At 38.0% G+C, this 18,466-nt stretch overlaps 1 protein-coding gene across 1 annotated transcript; it reads left to right on the top strand.

Moving 5' to 3' along the window:
- Positions 1-1,687: 1,687 nt before the first annotated feature.
- Positions 1,688-2,415, top strand: LOC307195247 (transcription factor BTF3-like). The gene has a single exon (XM_079939220.1). It carries the CDS (start codon positions 1,719-1,721, stop codon positions 2,202-2,204), a length of 486 nt encoding a protein of 161 aa, XP_079795346.1. The 5' UTR covers positions 1,688-1,718; the 3' UTR covers positions 2,205-2,415.
- Positions 2,416-18,466: the final 16,051 nt, after the last annotated feature.

An 18,466-nucleotide genomic window follows, 5' to 3' on the forward strand; every position in this document is an offset into this window, starting at 1 on the left:
GAGCCCGTGTGCCACAACTACTGAAGCCCATGTGCCTAGAGCCTGTGGTCCACAACAAGAGAAGACACCACAATGAGAAGCCTGCGCACCGCAACAAAGAGTAGCTCCTGCTCGCCACAACTAGAGAAAGCCCGCGTGCAGCAATGAAGACCCAACACAGCCAAAAATAAGTAAATAAATAAATTTATAAAAAAATACATATATATGTTTAAAATATATATATATTTTTTGCGGCACGCGGGCCTCTCACTGTTGTGGCCTCCTCCGTTGCGGAGCACAGGCTCCGGACACGCAGGCTCAGCGGCCATGGCTCACGGGCCCAGCCGCTCCACCGCATGTGGGATCTTCCCGGACCGGGGCACGAACCCGTGTCCCCTGCATCGGCAGGCGGACTCTCAACCACTGCGCCACCAGGGAAGCCCTAAAATTTTTATATAATTCAGCTTATTCTCTATGTTGCACTCTCTTTCTCTTATAGTGGGGTAGAATATTTCCATTAATTTGGGATTTCCCCTCCTTCACATTTCTTTAGGATATATATTTAAGAATATATCTAAGAATTTGGAGAGGATAAAAGACATTGGGGGAGGGGATCCATGTGGTCTCTCTGTCATATTTGCATGGAGATAGCAAATGAGATATCTACTCTCCTAATTTGTCCTAAGTTATCACTCCACTTGGTTTGCTGCCAAGATGTCCTCAGCTTCCTAGGCATACTTTCTTTGGTTGTGAGGGCTCTTTTTCCTGATTCTGTATCACTCATAGGAGCAAGGAATCTTTCTGTTTCTCTCAGCCATCTCTGTGAGGCTGTTCATGGTCTTTTCAACTGAAGGTGTCACAGAGCCTTTCCCTTTCTAGGTACTTGTCTACTGAGAGAAAGAAAGAGAGACAGACAGACCGACAGACTGATTATTGACGTGTGTATCTATAAACAACTCTTAGAACAAGTATAGACAATTTGTTGTTTCTGGAAGCTTTTCCTAGGAACCAGGTTCCTTTTGTTTCAGTGCTCCATAAACACTCAGATCTTTCTCCCTTGGGCCTTCCCTCTGAGAAGTGGGGTACAAGATCCTCCCTCTGGGATCCAGGGAGGTTTTTGCTCTCATTTGACCTTCGTTCCATCTTTTTCCATCCCCCCTGCTGGAAAAAAGATTTTCTAGTCTGGATAAAAGTCAGATTACCTTCAATTAAAAAAAATCTCTGTAACAACAACTAGGAAAACTTTCCTTAAATCAACCCTAAGTCAAGGAACGTGGAGCAGACGGTCTGCTCAAATTAGGGAAAAGGAAAGCAAGAAATTCTGGAAGGAAAAAAGGAACATGGGTGAATATCACAGAAGTATTATCCCACCACATTTAGGTCTTAATTGTCTATACAAGTTACCACTATCTGAGCCTTGTGAAAAGAAATTAAAATCTTCTCTGTTTTTTGGGAAATTTCCTTGGAATTGAACCAGTTGATTCAATCATCCAAGGGATGGTTTTCTAAGCATCTTGTCTCTTATCTTTCCCCCTTATGCTACTTCTTTCATTAAAGAACAAAAACAAAAAACTCCATAAGTGTGTGGGAGAAGGAAGATAAAGTAGAACAAAAATTCAAATCGCTGTAGCTGCCATCTTGCGTCCCTGCGTGTGTGCGCCTTACCTCAGCTGGTCTGCCCGAGACCCCCTGATCGCCAACCCTAGGCCCCCGCACGGCCCCATTTCTCCTCCAACAAGATGAAAGAAGCTATCATGAACCAAGAGAAACTCGCCAAACTGCAGGCACGAGTGTGCATTGGTGGGAAAGGAACTGCTCACAGAAAGAAGGTGGTTCATAGAACAGCCACAGAAGACTACAGAAAACGTCAGTTCTCTTTAAAGAAGTCAGGGGTGAACAATATCTCTGGTATTGAAGAGGTGAATATGTTCACAAACCAAGGAACAGTGATTCACTTTAACAACTCTAAAGTTCAGGCATCTCTGGCAGCAAACACTTTCACCATTACAGGCCATGCTGAGACAAAGCAGCTGACAGAAATGCTACCCAGCATCTTAAACCAGCTTGGCACAGACAGTCTGACCAGTTTAAGGAGACTGGCTGAAGCTCTGCCCAAACAATCTGTGGATGGAAAAGCACCACTTGCTACTGGAGAGGATGATGATGATGAAGTTCCAGATCTTGTGGAGAATTTTGATGAGGCTTCCAAGAATGAAGCAAACTGAATTGAGTCAACTTCTGAAGAAGATAAATCTTGAAGAAGTTACTGGGAGATGCTATTTTATATTATGACTGCTTTTTAAAATTTTGTTTATGGATCTGATAAAATCTAGATCTCTAATATTTTTAAGCCCAAGCCCCTGGACACTGCAGCTCTTTTCAGTTTTTGCTTAATACAATGTCATTCTTTGCAGCTAATTAAGCTGAAGAAGCCTGGGAATAAAGTTTGAAACAAAGGTTAATAAAGTTTCCAAAAAAGAAAATATTCAAATCACTAGTAGTTTTTTCTTATAAGCTAACGTAGAGAAAGACAAATTGCTGGCAGGGTTTGGTACATTCTCTGACTTTCTCTAACCTAAATTATGCTTTTTCTGAGAGTTGTTTATAAATACACAGGTCAATAATCAGTCAGTCAGTCTCTCTCTCTGTCTCTCTCTCTTTCACATATCCCAGGAGAGCAAGTACCTAGAAAAAGGTCCACAAGTTTAATGTGCTCATAGTTGACATCATTGCTCATTTTGGCACTCTATCACCTGGAGTCTGGTGACCAAGATTTTTCAACAGTTATTCCATGTAGTCACTATCAATCACAGTTGACATACAAGATGAAATTTGTTTGATATCCTTGCCTAGTGGTTAAAAAAGTGTGCTCTGTTACCAGACTGCCAGTGTTCAAGTCTCTGTTCTATCATGTATGAACTGGGGAAACGGTTTGGGCAAGACATTTAACTTTTCTAAGCCTCAATTCTTTATGAAGTAATAATAAGAACTACCCAAAAAGTTACTGCAAAAATTAAAGGGAATAGTTTATGTAACGAGCTTAGAGTAGTGCCTAGCCCACAAAATACTTTAGCTTTTATTAATATTACTACTATTACTCATATGAGGTGTTTTCTATTTAGAATATCCAGGGAAAGGTTGACATATGATTCCAAATCTGTGAAAATTCCATCTGCCTAGAGTTTCTCAAATGTAAGAAAGGTTTTATGATGTAATTGGGAGAATATGTGAGTAACCATTCTTGGAACCCTTGATTGTGGGGGCAGATTGGCTGTACCCATTAGTGATTGGAGCTGGAACAAGAGCTATCACTGTCTACACTACACCATTTTATTAGGAGTCAGTGTGGACAAAAACCCTTTTTTTGTTGTTTATTTATTTGTTTGTTTTTCAGCACCTAAAGAATCCATAGTTGTGGGGAATCTTAGCTAATTTGAAGCTTTTCCTCATCTTGACAGATTGGATAGAATCTATGCCTAGTATCAAAAGTTATTATAGTTGAAATGCTCAGACTAGAAGAGTAAATGTTATTAGCTTTTCTTCCATGAGAAATCAGGCTTAAAAAGGGTAATTTAAACCCAAAACAAAGGGCCGACTGGCAGAGATACACATATCCACTTAGGGACAGATGGATTGAATCTACTCTTGTATTGGTAGCCAATTAGGTAAGTGAAAACTTCTGCTTTGAGTGTTTAGCTTCAAAAACTTCATATAACAGAAGTTTGATTATAATAACTGAAATTAGAAATAGAATTACAATGCTATATTGTAACTGGAAACTGAAAACAGGTGTGGTTCTTTGCTCCTCTCAAGCAAAGAACCAATTTTTGAGAGGGAGACATATATGAAGTTTGAATATATTGTATTACTGGAAAATAGGTTATATAAAAATTTTTGTAAAGATAAGCCCCAGGGTTGACCTCACACCAAGATGAGCAAATAATTCATCAATTATTGAACTTGTGAAAAGTAAATGGGAAATACTATGGTGTAGAAGAAAGATTATCTTAAAACCAGTTCTAGATCCTTTAAGCAGTCACCAGTTAATTAACTAATTAATTAAAATAGGATTGATTGTATGCCATTTCCTGATTGGATGAAAAAAATAAAATGGTATTAATGACCGTGGTGAGTAGAGAACACAAAACTGGAGTCCAGAAGAGAGAGAAGAGCTGTCATGTATAATGGGTTCACTGGCTTAAAGTGGTAGTTAAATCCATGGGAGTGAGTAAAAATCATCCACAGAAAACAAATAGAAGAAATGGAGCATAAACCTTCAGGGAGGAATAAAAGAAAAGAAGGCAGAGCTAGCTGGGACAAATAAATGTCAGAGAAGTGGCAGAGAGCAGGCTAGGGGGAGAGGACTTTGAGGAAGTGAGGCTTCTGGTTCAAGATGACAGGTTGCACATACATTATCTCTTCTTCCACAAATCCCATGGAAATACAATTTAGAAGTACCAAGGGTAAGAAATTTATAACAGTTCTCCAATGAGGCAGAGACATACGCAAACCATTAACCTTGATGAATTTCTGGAAGATGGAAAGTATGTGGTATATTAAGGAATACAGGAGCAGAAGCACAGCCAGATGTGCACACCCAGAGGCTGCTGTGGAGGCAGGAGCCAAGCTCTCTAATGGTGGTGCCTCCAAAATGCTTCCAACCTAGAGATAAAAGCTCCAGTTTCATGAGGGGTTATGGCTCCGATATCAAGGTTGATGTTTGTCTCTAAACGGTTGTTAGAGACAACAAGTTAGCACCTGTTCCGTAAGCACTGCTTGCCAAAGGAATTGGTTTGGGATTCCCAAAATAAAACCCAGATAGTGGGCCTAGCTTGCTCCCTGCTGTCTGCTTACACAGTTTAAAGGAAAGCTGTCTGTGGGCTCAGAGCTCACAGTCCATCCCTCTCACTGAAGAGAGGCCTAGTGGGGAAGAGAACTACATGCCGGCAGAGGGAAACCAGGTCAGCAACGTGTTCCAAGTAAGTAGTCCGCAGTTCATGAGTTTAAATGGACACATATCATATTAGAGGAAAAATAATCATACACACATATGCACAGTGCCAATATGAACCAAGGAATCTTTGAAAGAAACTGATTATTCAGGACACAGAATATAATTTCATATATCTCTTCATAAACACTAAGGAACAATAAAGAAATATTGGAAATTTAAAAATATGATGTCTGAAATTTTCTTGAAAAATTAAAAAGAAGTGCTGGAATAAAAACCTGAGGAAATCTAGAAATTAGGCTAAAAGAAAAATAGGAATGTATAGAAGAAAACTTGAAAGTCTTAAAGGATCTATCTAGGAGAACTACAGTCTTTCAAAAAAAGTTTCAGAAAGAAAAGGGAATATTTTAAGGAAATTATTGGAGAAATAATGGATGAAAATATATTTCTGAGACATAAACACATGGATCCTCAGCTTGAAAGGGCACACAGAATGAGGAGGACATGAATGAAGAAGAAAAACCATACCTAGACAGAGATTCAGAAAAAGTAGAAAGATCCCCAAAGCCTCCACTTACTGCCTCTAATAAATGGAAATGCAGCTTCTCATCAGAGACACTATATGCTTGAAGACTGAGGTCTGAGAAAAATGTGATGTGTAATCTAGAAGTAAATGCTCAGCCAAACTATCAATTAAGAGTTCCAGTAAACTAAGGACGTTTTTAGATATGCAAGACCTAGAAAATTTTACCGCTTGTCAACCACCCTCTTTGGAAGACTTACTCTCTATTTATCTAACAAAACAACAAAGGAATGTGAGAAAAAGGGAAAAGAAAGTGAGATCCATGAAACAGAATACCTAATCTATTGTATATTATGGTTGTGTAGTAGAATCCCTGTTTTGTAGGAAACATACACTACAGCATTCAGAAGTGATAGAAAATTGAGTCAGCAGTTCACTCTCAAGTGATTCAGAAAAACATATGCTTTGTATTGTACCTTCAGCTTTTCTGTAATTTTGTGATTATTTTGAAATTAAAAAATTAAAACAAAACAAAACAAAATGAAGAAAAGAGGCTATACAAGGTTAAAAAACAAGCCCCCTCACCCAAGGCATGGCCTACCTAAAACTCCATCCCCATCCTCCATTCCCCAGCACTCTCTATCCCACCTTCCTAGCATCAATCAACAGTTGACGTACGTAGTAATGTATTTAATTATTTATACGTTTCTTATCTTTTGCCTCTGCCTCACTGCTGGAATAAAATTTGTGAGGAGCTCTTCATTGCTGTATCCCCAGAACATGGAAAACTGCCAAGAACATACTGAGTTCTTGATAAATATTTGTTGAGTGAACTAATAATCTTGTTATTACAAACATTAGTAATAAGTAAAATGTCATTCTTTATAAAATATTAATGCTTTCCAAATACTAAAATTGCAGCTACTCAATATTGCCTATTATTTGAGGTTACAAATTTTCACTTCCTTTCTACGTGAAAAGAAATCTACTCCAACACCACTTTTAAGATTATTGTCCCCCGAGATTTTCTTGAAATGAGATGTCTTCTGCAAGTCAGTCCAAGGGAGGAAAGTTTCAAATGCTAGATTGCAATCTTAAGAGTATTGAGAAGATGGCTTGCTACATTATTTTTTTTTCAGAAAAAGATATCAGTAAAAATATTAGGATAGGTAGCAGAAGATTTTAAAAAAGGAAAAATAATTCCAGGATGACAGTGATATAGTAGGTTTAGAGTGCAAATTAGAACAGCAAATAAGATGGCTCCAAAAATAATTTCCTGTAATAAAATGTGATTAAGAAGCTAAGTGACCTTACTGATAAAAAGGAAGTATAGCATCATAAAAATAAACAAACATAAGCAACGTGCCTTGCCCCCTTCCCTGTTTGTTATGTGCTCCTTCCAGCTGAACAAAATTAATGGCCCCTGCAATCCCCATCTCCACTCACTGTCCAGTCACTGTTTGATTTTGCAGGGAACTATATCTAAATAATTATAATATTGTAAATGCTGGGGTTTTTTGATTAACCTACAGACAAAGCAGAGTTAGCTACTTTTAGTTCTAAGAAGAGAAGAGAAATGATATAAAATCGGATGTTGCAGAGTATGAGACAGTGCCTAAAATGGATGAGTCAAGAAATAGAAGGTTGTGTTTTATTTGAAGACACACATTAGCAAATTTTAAAAACTTAATAAATAAAAATAGGCCTTTAGAGTTTAAGGTGGGAAATCCTTGTGGGAATAGGGAAGTGAGAAAGCAGTGTAAATCAGCAAAACTCCTCATTCTTCATGGTAGGGGTAGCAGTTAGATATAGTTTAAATTGATAAATAACTAAATGAATAAATATAAACATTATGGATATAACCACCAAAAGAAACATAACTTTGTATAAGTGGTTATCAAAAATGAGGAGTAAGATTGAGGGTGAAGGATAGTTTATTCTTTAGTCTCAAATCCTCTTTCAGTTTGGATTTGAAATTTTAGATTATATACTAGATGTGCACAGAAAAATGTCTGGTCTGATCAGCCTCAGCTCTGAGCATTGGTTCCCCCAAGTGGGATGGAGCCATAGTGAGGAGAGGACTTTTTATACTCTTCAGTATAGTTTTCAATTTTTTTTTTTTTGCAACAAGTATACATTATTTTGTCATTGACTAAAATTATATATCTAATGATATGTATGTACTATTAGGTAATAAGAAGATGTATAGGTAACAGAGGTAAATGCTAGATCAGATAAGAACTAAGAGTTCATTGGATTTGCAGCTGGAGAGAGACCCAACGCGTGCAACTCCCATAGATGGTAGGAACACAAGTAAGATTGCAAGGGAACCCCCTTCTCAGTAAGGAGTGCAGAGGAGTAGGGGCGGCAGATACAAGTGTAAACTATTTTCAAGAAGTTATGATGAGCAAGGGAAGGGAGGGACATTTAATAATCACCTAGACTGTAAAATAGACTGTGTCGTGTTGAATAGCTTTAACTTAAAATGAAAGGATCATGATACATAAAGAGCATTAAATGGTCACATAAAGATTTTTCCAAGAAAAGATTATATCTACATCTTTCCATTTTGGATGAGGCAAGCATCCAACACGTTTTTATGGAGGCTTATTTTTACAATTTTAAGGCTTTTCCTGTCTTCCCCCCTTTAGTCCACTCTTTCAGAAATGCCTTTTGTAGACACTCTCTACAGAGGCTTTTAAAGCTATTGAGAAGTAATTATGTCTCTGTATTGCACATGGTTGAGGAGTCTTTGACTATATCTGACTGTTCACACATATTTGTGAAAAGTGAAATATCAGTGTTTTATTTCATTTCATAAAGTTATGCTACATTAAACTCCAGTCCTTAGTCATTATGACAGATGTGCTTAATTGATAAACCATCTATCTTTGCCATCCAGAAATAACTACTGAATGAAGCTTGATTGTCTTTAGTAACTAGGTCACTCTTTGGGGGAAACCAAGGTACCTCTGCCATTTCAGGGTGGCTTTCTGGGCCAGATATCAATTTGCACAGTCAGATCAGGTCAAGGAAAAAAAATCTGAGATAATTTTTTGGGTTTTTTGGCCGCTATTCTCTCTTGTTCCCATTCTTCCTCTATCCTCTGTCCTTTGTGCTGCCCCTCAGCTTATTCATGCCTAGCATCCAGATATATTTAGCATCTTGCCCAGTGCCTCCACAATACAACTTCCAGCAGAACCTGATCTCCAGAAGGAATCAGAGAAATTCATCCAACCTGAGATAAAGCTAGTACAATGTCTGGCCTCATTAGGCCCTTGATAAATGTTAAATGCATGAATAAGATGTCGGTGACTGAAAATGCTTCTTCTGGTTGGTGATTGTTGTGTAACAAACTACCACAAAACTGAGTGGAGTAAAAGCCATTTTCTTATGCTCATGGATTCTGAGGATCAAGAATTCAGAAAGGCACAGAAAGGACTGCTCTTCTCTGCTCCATATGTTTGGAATCTCAGCTGGAAGGACTCAGATAGCTGGGGGTGACTCAGATGTCAGGGCTGGGACAGCTGGGAGTGGGAGGATCACTCTCAAGATGGCTTCTTTACGTGTCTGGTGTCTGACTGAGACAGCTGAGGGTCAGGCTCACCTGGGATTGTCACCAAGAGGGCCTACATGTGGCTTTTCCAGAATGGTGGCGTCAGGGTAATTGGATTTCTTATAAGGCAGCTCAGTGCTCTAAGAGTGAGTGTTCTCTGAGTCCGAGGGGGAGGTTGCATGGTCTCTTATGAACTAGCCTTGGGACTCACATAGTATCATGTCCAACATACTCTATTGATAAAAGAAGTCAAAAAGCCCACCACAACTTGAGGAGAGGGGACTGAGGCAACCTCTCAATGGGAAGAGTGTCAGCAAACTTGTGGCTGTGGTTAACATAGTCACAATGCTTCATCAGTTGTTTAAGATGATTTTCGTCTTTACCGAGGATAAGAAGTGAAAAAACCAAACAGTGAACAGAAGAAATACCAAGAACCTGTGAGCAGGTGGAGAAAAGATTTTTAAGAAAGGGATCATTTTAGTGATGCATAAATGATTCAAGACAATTTCAAGAAGCCTCTCTTTAGGATTTTAGGATGACTTTATTTATTGAACGTTTTCAGACCACTGAACGTACTGTCATACCAACTTCTAAGTTTCTTTATGCATTTTCAAACATTTCTTCATGAAGTAAACGGGGAAAGGAGAAAGAAACTAACATTAATTGAATTCCTTCTGTGTTCCAAGATCCCAAAGACTGCACATTATTTGCAGACTGGAGAGGCTGCAAATCCTGCCTTTTAAAATATTTAACAGTCCTTCTTTTTGGTTCTCTCTTCCGTTATATTTTACTATGAGCAGAAGAAGCAGCCAGGGGGCACTTTCAACACTGCCTGGAAATCTCCTGGGCCCTATCACCCAGTTCATAAGTTACAATTTTTATATTTCCATCTAATCATAGTCAACAATGTTGCTAAACCCTTTGCCACAGCATAACCAAGATCCTCTTTCTTTTTCCAACAGCGTTTTCTTTATTTCATTTTTGCCCTCACTAATAACCTTGTAGTAGACTCTCAGACTCCTTATCACTTGTTCGAGACTCTTTAGGTTTTTCACAATCTCCTCAAAGTCCTTCCAGTTTTTGCTTATCATGCAGTTTCTAAGCCACTCCTGCAGTTTTAGGTTCTTGTTATGGCAGCAACCCTACTTCCAGATACCAAAATGTATGTTAATCATCTATTGCTCTGTAACAAAACCCAAGAACTTAGTGGGTTAAAACAAAATAATCATGTATTATTTCTCACAGATTCTGTTGGTTAGGAATTCACAGCACAGAGGGGATGATTTTTCTCTGCTCCATTATGTCTGGGGTCTCAGCTAGGAGACTCAAAAGTTGGAAGCTAGAAGCATCTGAAGACCTGTTCATTTGCATGTCTAGTAGTTGATGCTGAATGTTGGCTCTAGGTCTAGCTGGAGCTGTTGGTTACAACAGTCACATGTGGTATCTCCTTGTGGCCTGGACTTCTTTACGAAATCGTGGCTGGATTCCAAAAGGCAAGCATCTGGAGAGCTGTATCCTTTTAATGACCTAGCCTTGGAAGTCACAGAGTATCACTTCTGATGTATTACATTGGTCTGGTCAGTCACAAGCTCCCAGGAAGATCTAAGGGGACGAAACATAGATATCACCTTTTCGTGGAAGGAGTGTCAGCCTCATTGTAAAAAGAGCACGTGGATGGGATTTGTATAGGTGTTTCCATTTTTGGAAAAATATAATCTGCCATAGTCATTAAAGCTTTAAGTTATGTCAAGGATGAAAACACTCTCAGGCACATCAAGCCATACATAATATGCTTCCAATTTACTCACAATAGGATATCTATATCTATATCTATATATATACACATACACACATGCACTATTGTGAGTAAATTTATATATAAACTATTATATATGTTTATTTTAAAAGTAGATTGTCAAATTTTTCTAGTTTTATCAAAAAATTAAAGGAATCATGGATATAGCATTGTCAAATAACTGAAGTTAATTTAATAAAAATATACATTTTTTACTATTATAATCAATGGTAAACATTTAATTTAATAGAATTCCAAAATATAAGAGCAAATGTTAAAGACTTGCCTTAAAAATATTGAATCTTTGAGAAGAATGTTACCAAATATTCAGAATAGTACAAATTTTTTAATCTTCCATTTAGAACATTATATAAAATTATACGGAAGTTGAATTTTTGTTTTATACTTATATTTGCACAGTACATAGTTAATCTAAAAAGAGGGCAGTACTGAGTACAACTCTATGTCGATGGACATATGCACGAAAAGGGAAATCTCAGCTATTTGTGCATGTTGATTCCACGATCCCAAATATATAGACCCATAGAGCATCTACAAGCCTCTGCATGGGAAAGACTTTATCATCCATAAACAGCTTGGTGGGAAATAGGTACTCTTTGCATCTGACTTTCACTGGTTATTTGGCATAATATAGACCCTTACAATTCAAAATGTGGTTCGTGGACCAGCAGCGATAGCATTATTGGAGCTTGTTAGAAATGAAGACTGTCAGATCCTCCTGGAACCACTGACCCATAATCTGCATTTTTTACAAGATCCCTTAGTGATCTGTGGGTATATTGAGAGCACTGTGACAGACAACATTCTATAACATGATTATGTTAAAATTTGCAGATGGGCGTGCAAATTAATTTAGGGACTGACCTTTACTATAGTTTGATGGGATTATTTTCCTGTGTGTTTCAAATATCACTGACTTTTGATTTGCCACTTAGCCACATGAAGCAAAAGTTTTCTAACCACAGTATTTTTTGACCAAATCATTTTTAACCAAATTAATTAACACATATACTGACTGCCTAGATTCAACACTACATTTTTTTGCCATGTTTCCTTTAACTTTCTGTAAGTGTGTAAGACCTTTTTTTAAAATTATTATTTAGAGGTAATTTAAGAACATGATAAAACTTCATCCATCACTATTTTCTCATACTTCTTCTAAGAATAAAGATGCTTTCTATTCTGATCTTAATACCATTAACAGGGAAGAGCGAAATCAGACTCCATGTTTGATCTGTTTCTTTGACTTTAACCTTTGCTTTTCATTGCTTTTGTTATTATAATCATACATAATGGCCTGCCTCAGGGAATCCTGCCCCTCTGCCTGAATGTTAAACTAAAGTGTCTCTGTTCAGCTCACAGAGAGACAATTTGACCCTGCCCACCTGTGGATGGCTGCAAGGAAGAAGAAATTAACACATCCCCTCACTGAGGCTGGCCATTCCAGGGGATATTTGCAAAACTTATGGCCTTTTTACTTTAATTCCTCATCTCCTCCCCCTCTCTGTGCTATAAAAGAAACTGGCATCCAAACCCCGATAGGGTGGTTTATCGGAGACACTAGTCTGCCTTCTTCTCGGGTCTGCCAGCTTTCCGAATAAAGTCATATTCCTTGCCTCAACACCTCGTCTCTGATTCATTGGCCTGTCGGGTGGCGAGCAGAGTGAGCTTGGACTCAATAACATTAACACACCTGATAAAATTAGCAGTAATTGCTTAATACCATTTAATATCAAGTCCATGGTCAGTTCATCCCAAGTGTCTTTTATAATGTTTTTAAATCCAGGAGCAGAGATCATATTTGTTTGTTTGTTTTGATTGGAAAAGAAGGACATAACATCAAGTTTAGTTTTAAATCCTTTTCTTTGAAAAATGGTTTCAACCTTTGGCATCCCAGTTTGGGTAGAAGTTATGGAAGGAAGAAGTTTAGAGGCAAAGGTTTTGGAAATGATTCAGGTAGGGAAGACAAATGTGGACCAAATCTTTACGAATTAAGAAAATGGAGCATGAAAAGACATTGCATCTGAGCAAACATTTTTAACAAGAGTCCATCAGATTTTCTTAAAAATAAATATTTGTATAGTGTTCCTGCACACAGGGGCCCTGTTGGCTCTTTCAAAAAGGGAAAAAATGGAGGCATTACTATTCGCTATCTACTATTCATTACTTTTTGCATTCTTTTTATAGATGAGAGTCACAGAATATATATTCTTAATTGAGAATCTTCACTATGTGCATAATTTTTTAAAGGTTAGAAGTCCTAGCTGAAGTGAACATGGCATCATACTAAAAAAGGCAGTGTGTTAGAGCAACAATTTTGAAGAGCAAACACTTGAGGTTTATAGAAGGCCACTTCTGTAGGCTCTTCTCTTAAAGTAACTTTAAACCCTTTTTCCTCTAGCTTCACAGCTTGGGAGGTCATTAGGGAAGGAAGAAGGTGGTGAGGATTTGGGAAAAAAGGTGAGGATTTTATGGGATACTGATTTTATGTATAAAAAGGAGGGAAAATACCTGGGCCAACACTTATTCTGGCCACTCTCAAAGCACTGATTTCACTAATGAGACTAACAGCTTTGAAAAATTGACTGAAAAAATTTGTAATTAAAATACAGTTTGATAAAATATTCACTAGGCCGATATGATTTTATTTTTAAGACATTGACACAAATACAATATACTAGTTTATTCTTTTTTTTTTTTGATTGAATATTTTGGCATCACATGGATACAAACTATATGGGAACATTTGCTAGAAATTGTAGGCCTTCTACTGAAAGGATAAAGGGAGTAATACAGTGGAAAGGCATTGGATTCTTGATTTAGGCAGTTTAGAATCTTTGTTCTGTTACTAGCTATAAACCTGGATAAGTTATTCAGCTTCCCTAAGCCTCACTTATTAAATGGGGATACTTACCTCCAGGGTTCTTAGGAATACATGAAAAAATACAGAGTACAGTTCTGGCAAAGGCAGGTACTCAAGGATGTGCATCAGCCTTGCTTTCATTATCCTTATCGATTTTGACAATATATCTGATCCTGGGACCACCAAACTGTACTCAGAGGGATAATCTGAAACACTAGGTCTTCAAAATCAGATAATTCCTGCCACTCAGAAAACTGGTAATTGGTCTATTGTCCAACATGCAAGTTAGATGATTAGTAGATTCTTCAGTTTTTACTAGCTCTCGTTAAACTCTAATTCTACAAGGCACTCTGTGACAGAAAACTCTCTGGACAAATGATGTTGGTACACTTTCTAGACCTTATTTTTGTTCTGGTGTATCTCAATTTGACATATTGCACTAAATGACTTATTTCCTAATAAAATACCTTTTAAAAACTCCAAATCTGTCTCCTTTGTCTGCTCTACAAACACCCTAGTGTGTCACTATCTTCTCTCACCTGAGCACTGTTAGTACCTCCTACTTTGTCTTCAGGCCTCCTCTTCTGTTCCACAGAGCAGGCTGGGTCATTCTTTAAAAATGTAAACCAGATCCTACTATTTACTTGTTAAAAACCCCAAAATGCTTTCCATTACTCTTAAAATAAAACCCAAATGCCTTTCCCTGCCTTACAAAATCCTACATGATCTTTCTTCAACCCCACACTAGGAGCATCCCATCTTCCCACTCATCCACTATTCCAGGAACATTCCAGTCCCACTCTGTACATCTTAAAAGTACAACATTTGCTCACCTTGGGGCCTTTTCACTAACTCCTTTTTTTCTACATGAATTAATTCCTCCCTAATTTTTACATGGCCTGCTCCTTGCTATACTTTAGATTTGGCCATTCTTCAGAGACGCTTGCCCTGATTACCCTGTTTGGAATAGTCTTCTGGTCACTCTATTTTAATTCTTTGCATAGCATTTTCCTCTAATATTCTTCACATTTATACCTACCTACCTACCTACCTATCTTTCCATCTTCATTTGTTATTTCTCCCACTACCATGTGTGATTTATTAAAACAGGGACCTTGCATTTCTTCTTCACCTGGACGAGTGCTTGGGATAATCAGCAGCTTAATAGATACACTTGAAGAACAAAAGGCATGACTCTCCTGCCCCCATTCTATCTTTATTCTTGGATAGCAGAGAAGTAGTTTGATACAAAGAGGAGAGGCTAGGAAAAGCGCAATGGTGAAGAAAAGCAAAGATGCCAGGACTATATCTAAGAAAGTTCTATTGGTTAGAGTTAACTTGAAGACAATTTTATGTTACCGAAACAAAAAAAAAATTCTTGAAAGGAAGTTTTATTTTCATAAATAATTGTCTTACCACCAGCAGCCAACTATTAATCTGATGAAGCTTGACTTTCTAAGTGATTGCAGATGTGCCCGTGTTGTTTGCCTGTAATTTGATAATTAATCGTTGAGCTATCTGAGGTTTACAAGATACAGTCTTTTTCTTTTCTCCTTTTCCATTTTTTTTCCACCACTCACTATTACACAGTACATGGTGAGTTTTACGTATAGATGATAAATACCTGAGAATCAAACAGCATGTATTTTAATGACAATGCTCTACATCTGTGTTCTACTTTGTACACTGCAAAATGTTCTCACATTTATTACCCCATTTGTTCCTCTAAAATATTTTATTTATGAAATGTGTTCCTTATATTGTGTATGTTCCTTTATTGGAAATTCTCTCTTATTATCAAAGAAATAAATATATTTCTGGAAATATTATGCATGTATTTTTCTTCTAAAAATTTTAAAAATTAAATTTTTCCCCATGTATGGAATTAACTCAGGTTTTCTAATGTGTTTTACCCTTTGGATCTTCTGCCAATGCTTTTTGAAAAGTGTATGGCAATTTTTCCATGCCTGTTACAGAGATCTTTAAGTTCTAGTCCACTGTTCCTTGTTTCATCTAATTCTCCCTCTTTTGTTCACCAAATCCCCATGAAAACCTTTTTGTAGCTTTTGCACTCTTTTCTGTCTGATGTTTGGAAGTTCTTCCTTCAAAGCCTTTTGCAGTGGCAGAGATCAGGCATGGTCTCTGACATGTTTTAAAAGATTTCTTGCAAGATTTTAAGTATTTTATGTTGCTCATCCTTTAATTCTACAAGTTTTTACTTTATAAGTAGAAGTCTTTTTGTATATATCTTGACAGAATGCAATCCTGGCTTTTAGTTTTTGGTCTTTTTAATTTAGTTTGTCTTTTCTTCAACAGACCTTTTTAGGTATTGCTATTTCTTATAATGAAATATTTTGTCTTATTTGAAAACTGTCTCCTCATCTGATTTTTAACAGAGCAGGAAGATTTCATTTCTGACATCTCTCTCTCTCTCTGCCCCTTCATCTCTTCACATGACTGTGGTCTTCTTCCCTTGAAGAGTTTATGCTTCAGAACATTACACTGTGTCTTGATAAGTTCGAGCTGCTATAACAAAGTATTATAGACTGAGTGGCTTATAAACAACAGAAATTTATTTCTTACAGTTCTGGAGGCTAGGAAGTCCAAGATCAAGGCACCAGCAGATTTGGTATCTGGTGAGGGCTTGCTTCCTGGTTCATAGATGGCCGTCTTCTCTTTGTGTCCTCACATGGTGGGAGGGTCAAGGGAGCTCTCTGGAGTCTCTTCTGTGAGGGCACTAATGCCATTAATGAGGGCTCCACCCTCATGACCTAATCACTCCAAAGGCCTCCATCTCCAAATACTGAGTCAGGCTGGGACCTGGGACCCTTTGCTGCAAGTGCTGCAATGCTTGCACCTGGACAAACACCTCCTCCAGCAACAAAACACAAAGAAATAATATGGGACTAAAAATAACTACATGCACCTGCAGTTGTGCCAAATTCTGGATAAAAGATACGAAAAGACCAAAAAAAGACCAATTGCGACTTATGAAGAGCTGGGAGCAAAAGCAGGGTACTGAGCATGCCCCCTGCACTCAGCAACACCAGAGGAGTGGGCAAAACACCTAAGCCACCCCTTCGGCTGGACCCCTGGACACACCCCTACTCTCACCCCATATAAAGAACCAGCTGCCCCACCTTGGGAGCGAGCAAGGGAACCTGTTACTTGTTTTTGCTCCCCAGCTGCTGCAGCAGAGGCCCCAATAAAGCCTTGCCTGATTTCCCTGTTTGGTTTCTAGTCAATTTCCATTGATTGGGGAAGGCCAAGAACCTCTGGTCACGGTATCAATACCATTACATTGATGATTAAATTTCAACATATGAATTTTGGGGGACACAAGCATTTAATCTGTAGCGTGTAGTAAGGCAATTTTAAATTGCTACAGGGTAACACTTCTCTGTAGTAAAGGTAAAGTAAATGTGGGTTGCTTAGTAAGTTTGTCTTTACTTTAATCCATGGAATGGGCCATTAAAATGTCCACCTATTCAACTGATGGTTATCATACAGAGATAACATGGAAGAAATTGCTTAATCAGTCTTAACCATTTTTCCAGCAGTCTTCCCTACTATTTGCTGAACTAACTCCTGTCTCACCTTCTACAGCATTTTCTCTGGGAAGCCTTTCCTGACACTTTAAGCCTGGGTTAGATACTCTCCCTCTGTGCTTCCACAGCCCCCCACACTAACTCATCATGGCCCTGATCACATATCATCTGCTTCTTTTCTCTTTTTCTACATTTGTTGGTAGGCACCAGGAGGGTACGGAAAATACCTTGTTTGCAGCTATATTCCTAGTCTTAACAAAATACTTGCACATACTTGGTACTTAATAAATATTATTAGATTAAATTCTTTGGTTGTAGTTGGTGAGACAGGTAGTTCTTTGGTTATTTATGCCTCTCAAGAATATCTGTTACCCTAAGTCCTCTTTTAGTCTTGACAGACTTTTGAGCAAGATTCATGAAAGAATCTTACAATCATGCTCAATAACCTTCAACCTTATAATCATGCTCAGTAGCCTTCAGTTTCTAATATCTTTTTTCTTTTCGTTTATAAAATGTGTTGGTTATTTATCTTTTTCAGGATAATTGACTGTCAAAGCTCTAGAGAACTTAAGAGGAAAATTCACCTACCAATCCCTTTCCTCATTTTAAAGTTGAGGACACTCAGGCCCAGAGATATCTGTGTATTAATTAGTTAATTGACAGCCTCAGCACAAGAACCTAGCTTCTCTGTCTCTCACTGCCTCACACTGCTGTATGTCACTCAAAACAAGAGCCAATGGCTTAGTTAGGGAATACTTATAAGTCACAAAAAAATAGTAAAGTTATCAGAAGCAGGACTGTTTCTCTTCTTCAACAGTCTGATAATACTACTCATTTCTTAAACTGTGATATGTTCCTCTAGATGATTTACTTTTTGTAAATTTTTGCCTTGACCTTGGTCTACAGCATTCCCTTTTCTTCCTCCTACAACAGAGGCAGAGGTTTCCCTTGTGTGTAGAGAATCATACCTAGTTGTTGAATAAGATCTACTAGTTGGAAGATGGACTCGCACTGGGATTCTTCAGGGTAGTGCCATGCTTTGAAAGAAAAGAGGTCATTGGTAATGTAAGCAGTGATTGTGGCAGGTCAATCACAACACTAACATTGCCCACATTTTTGGCCTCCTTTCGCACTCTCACAACTGACTTAGCATCTGCTGATCCTGTGCCTGCAACCATTTTGCATTTGGGTAGAAGATCAGCTTTCTTCTTACTGTAATTCCCTCCTGTA

The sequence above is a fragment of the Stenella coeruleoalba genome (assembly GCF_951394435.1).
Source record: "Stenella coeruleoalba genome assembly, chromosome: 12".
In the NCBI taxonomy this organism is placed as follows: Eukaryota; Metazoa; Chordata; class Mammalia; order Artiodactyla; family Delphinidae; genus Stenella; species Stenella coeruleoalba.

What these genes read in the sequence shown, in the direction of transcription:
- LOC307195247 (XM_079939220.1), top strand. Translation starts at nt 1,719, where the DNA reads ATGAAAGAAGCTATCATGAACCAAGAGAAACTCGCCAAACTGCAGGCA.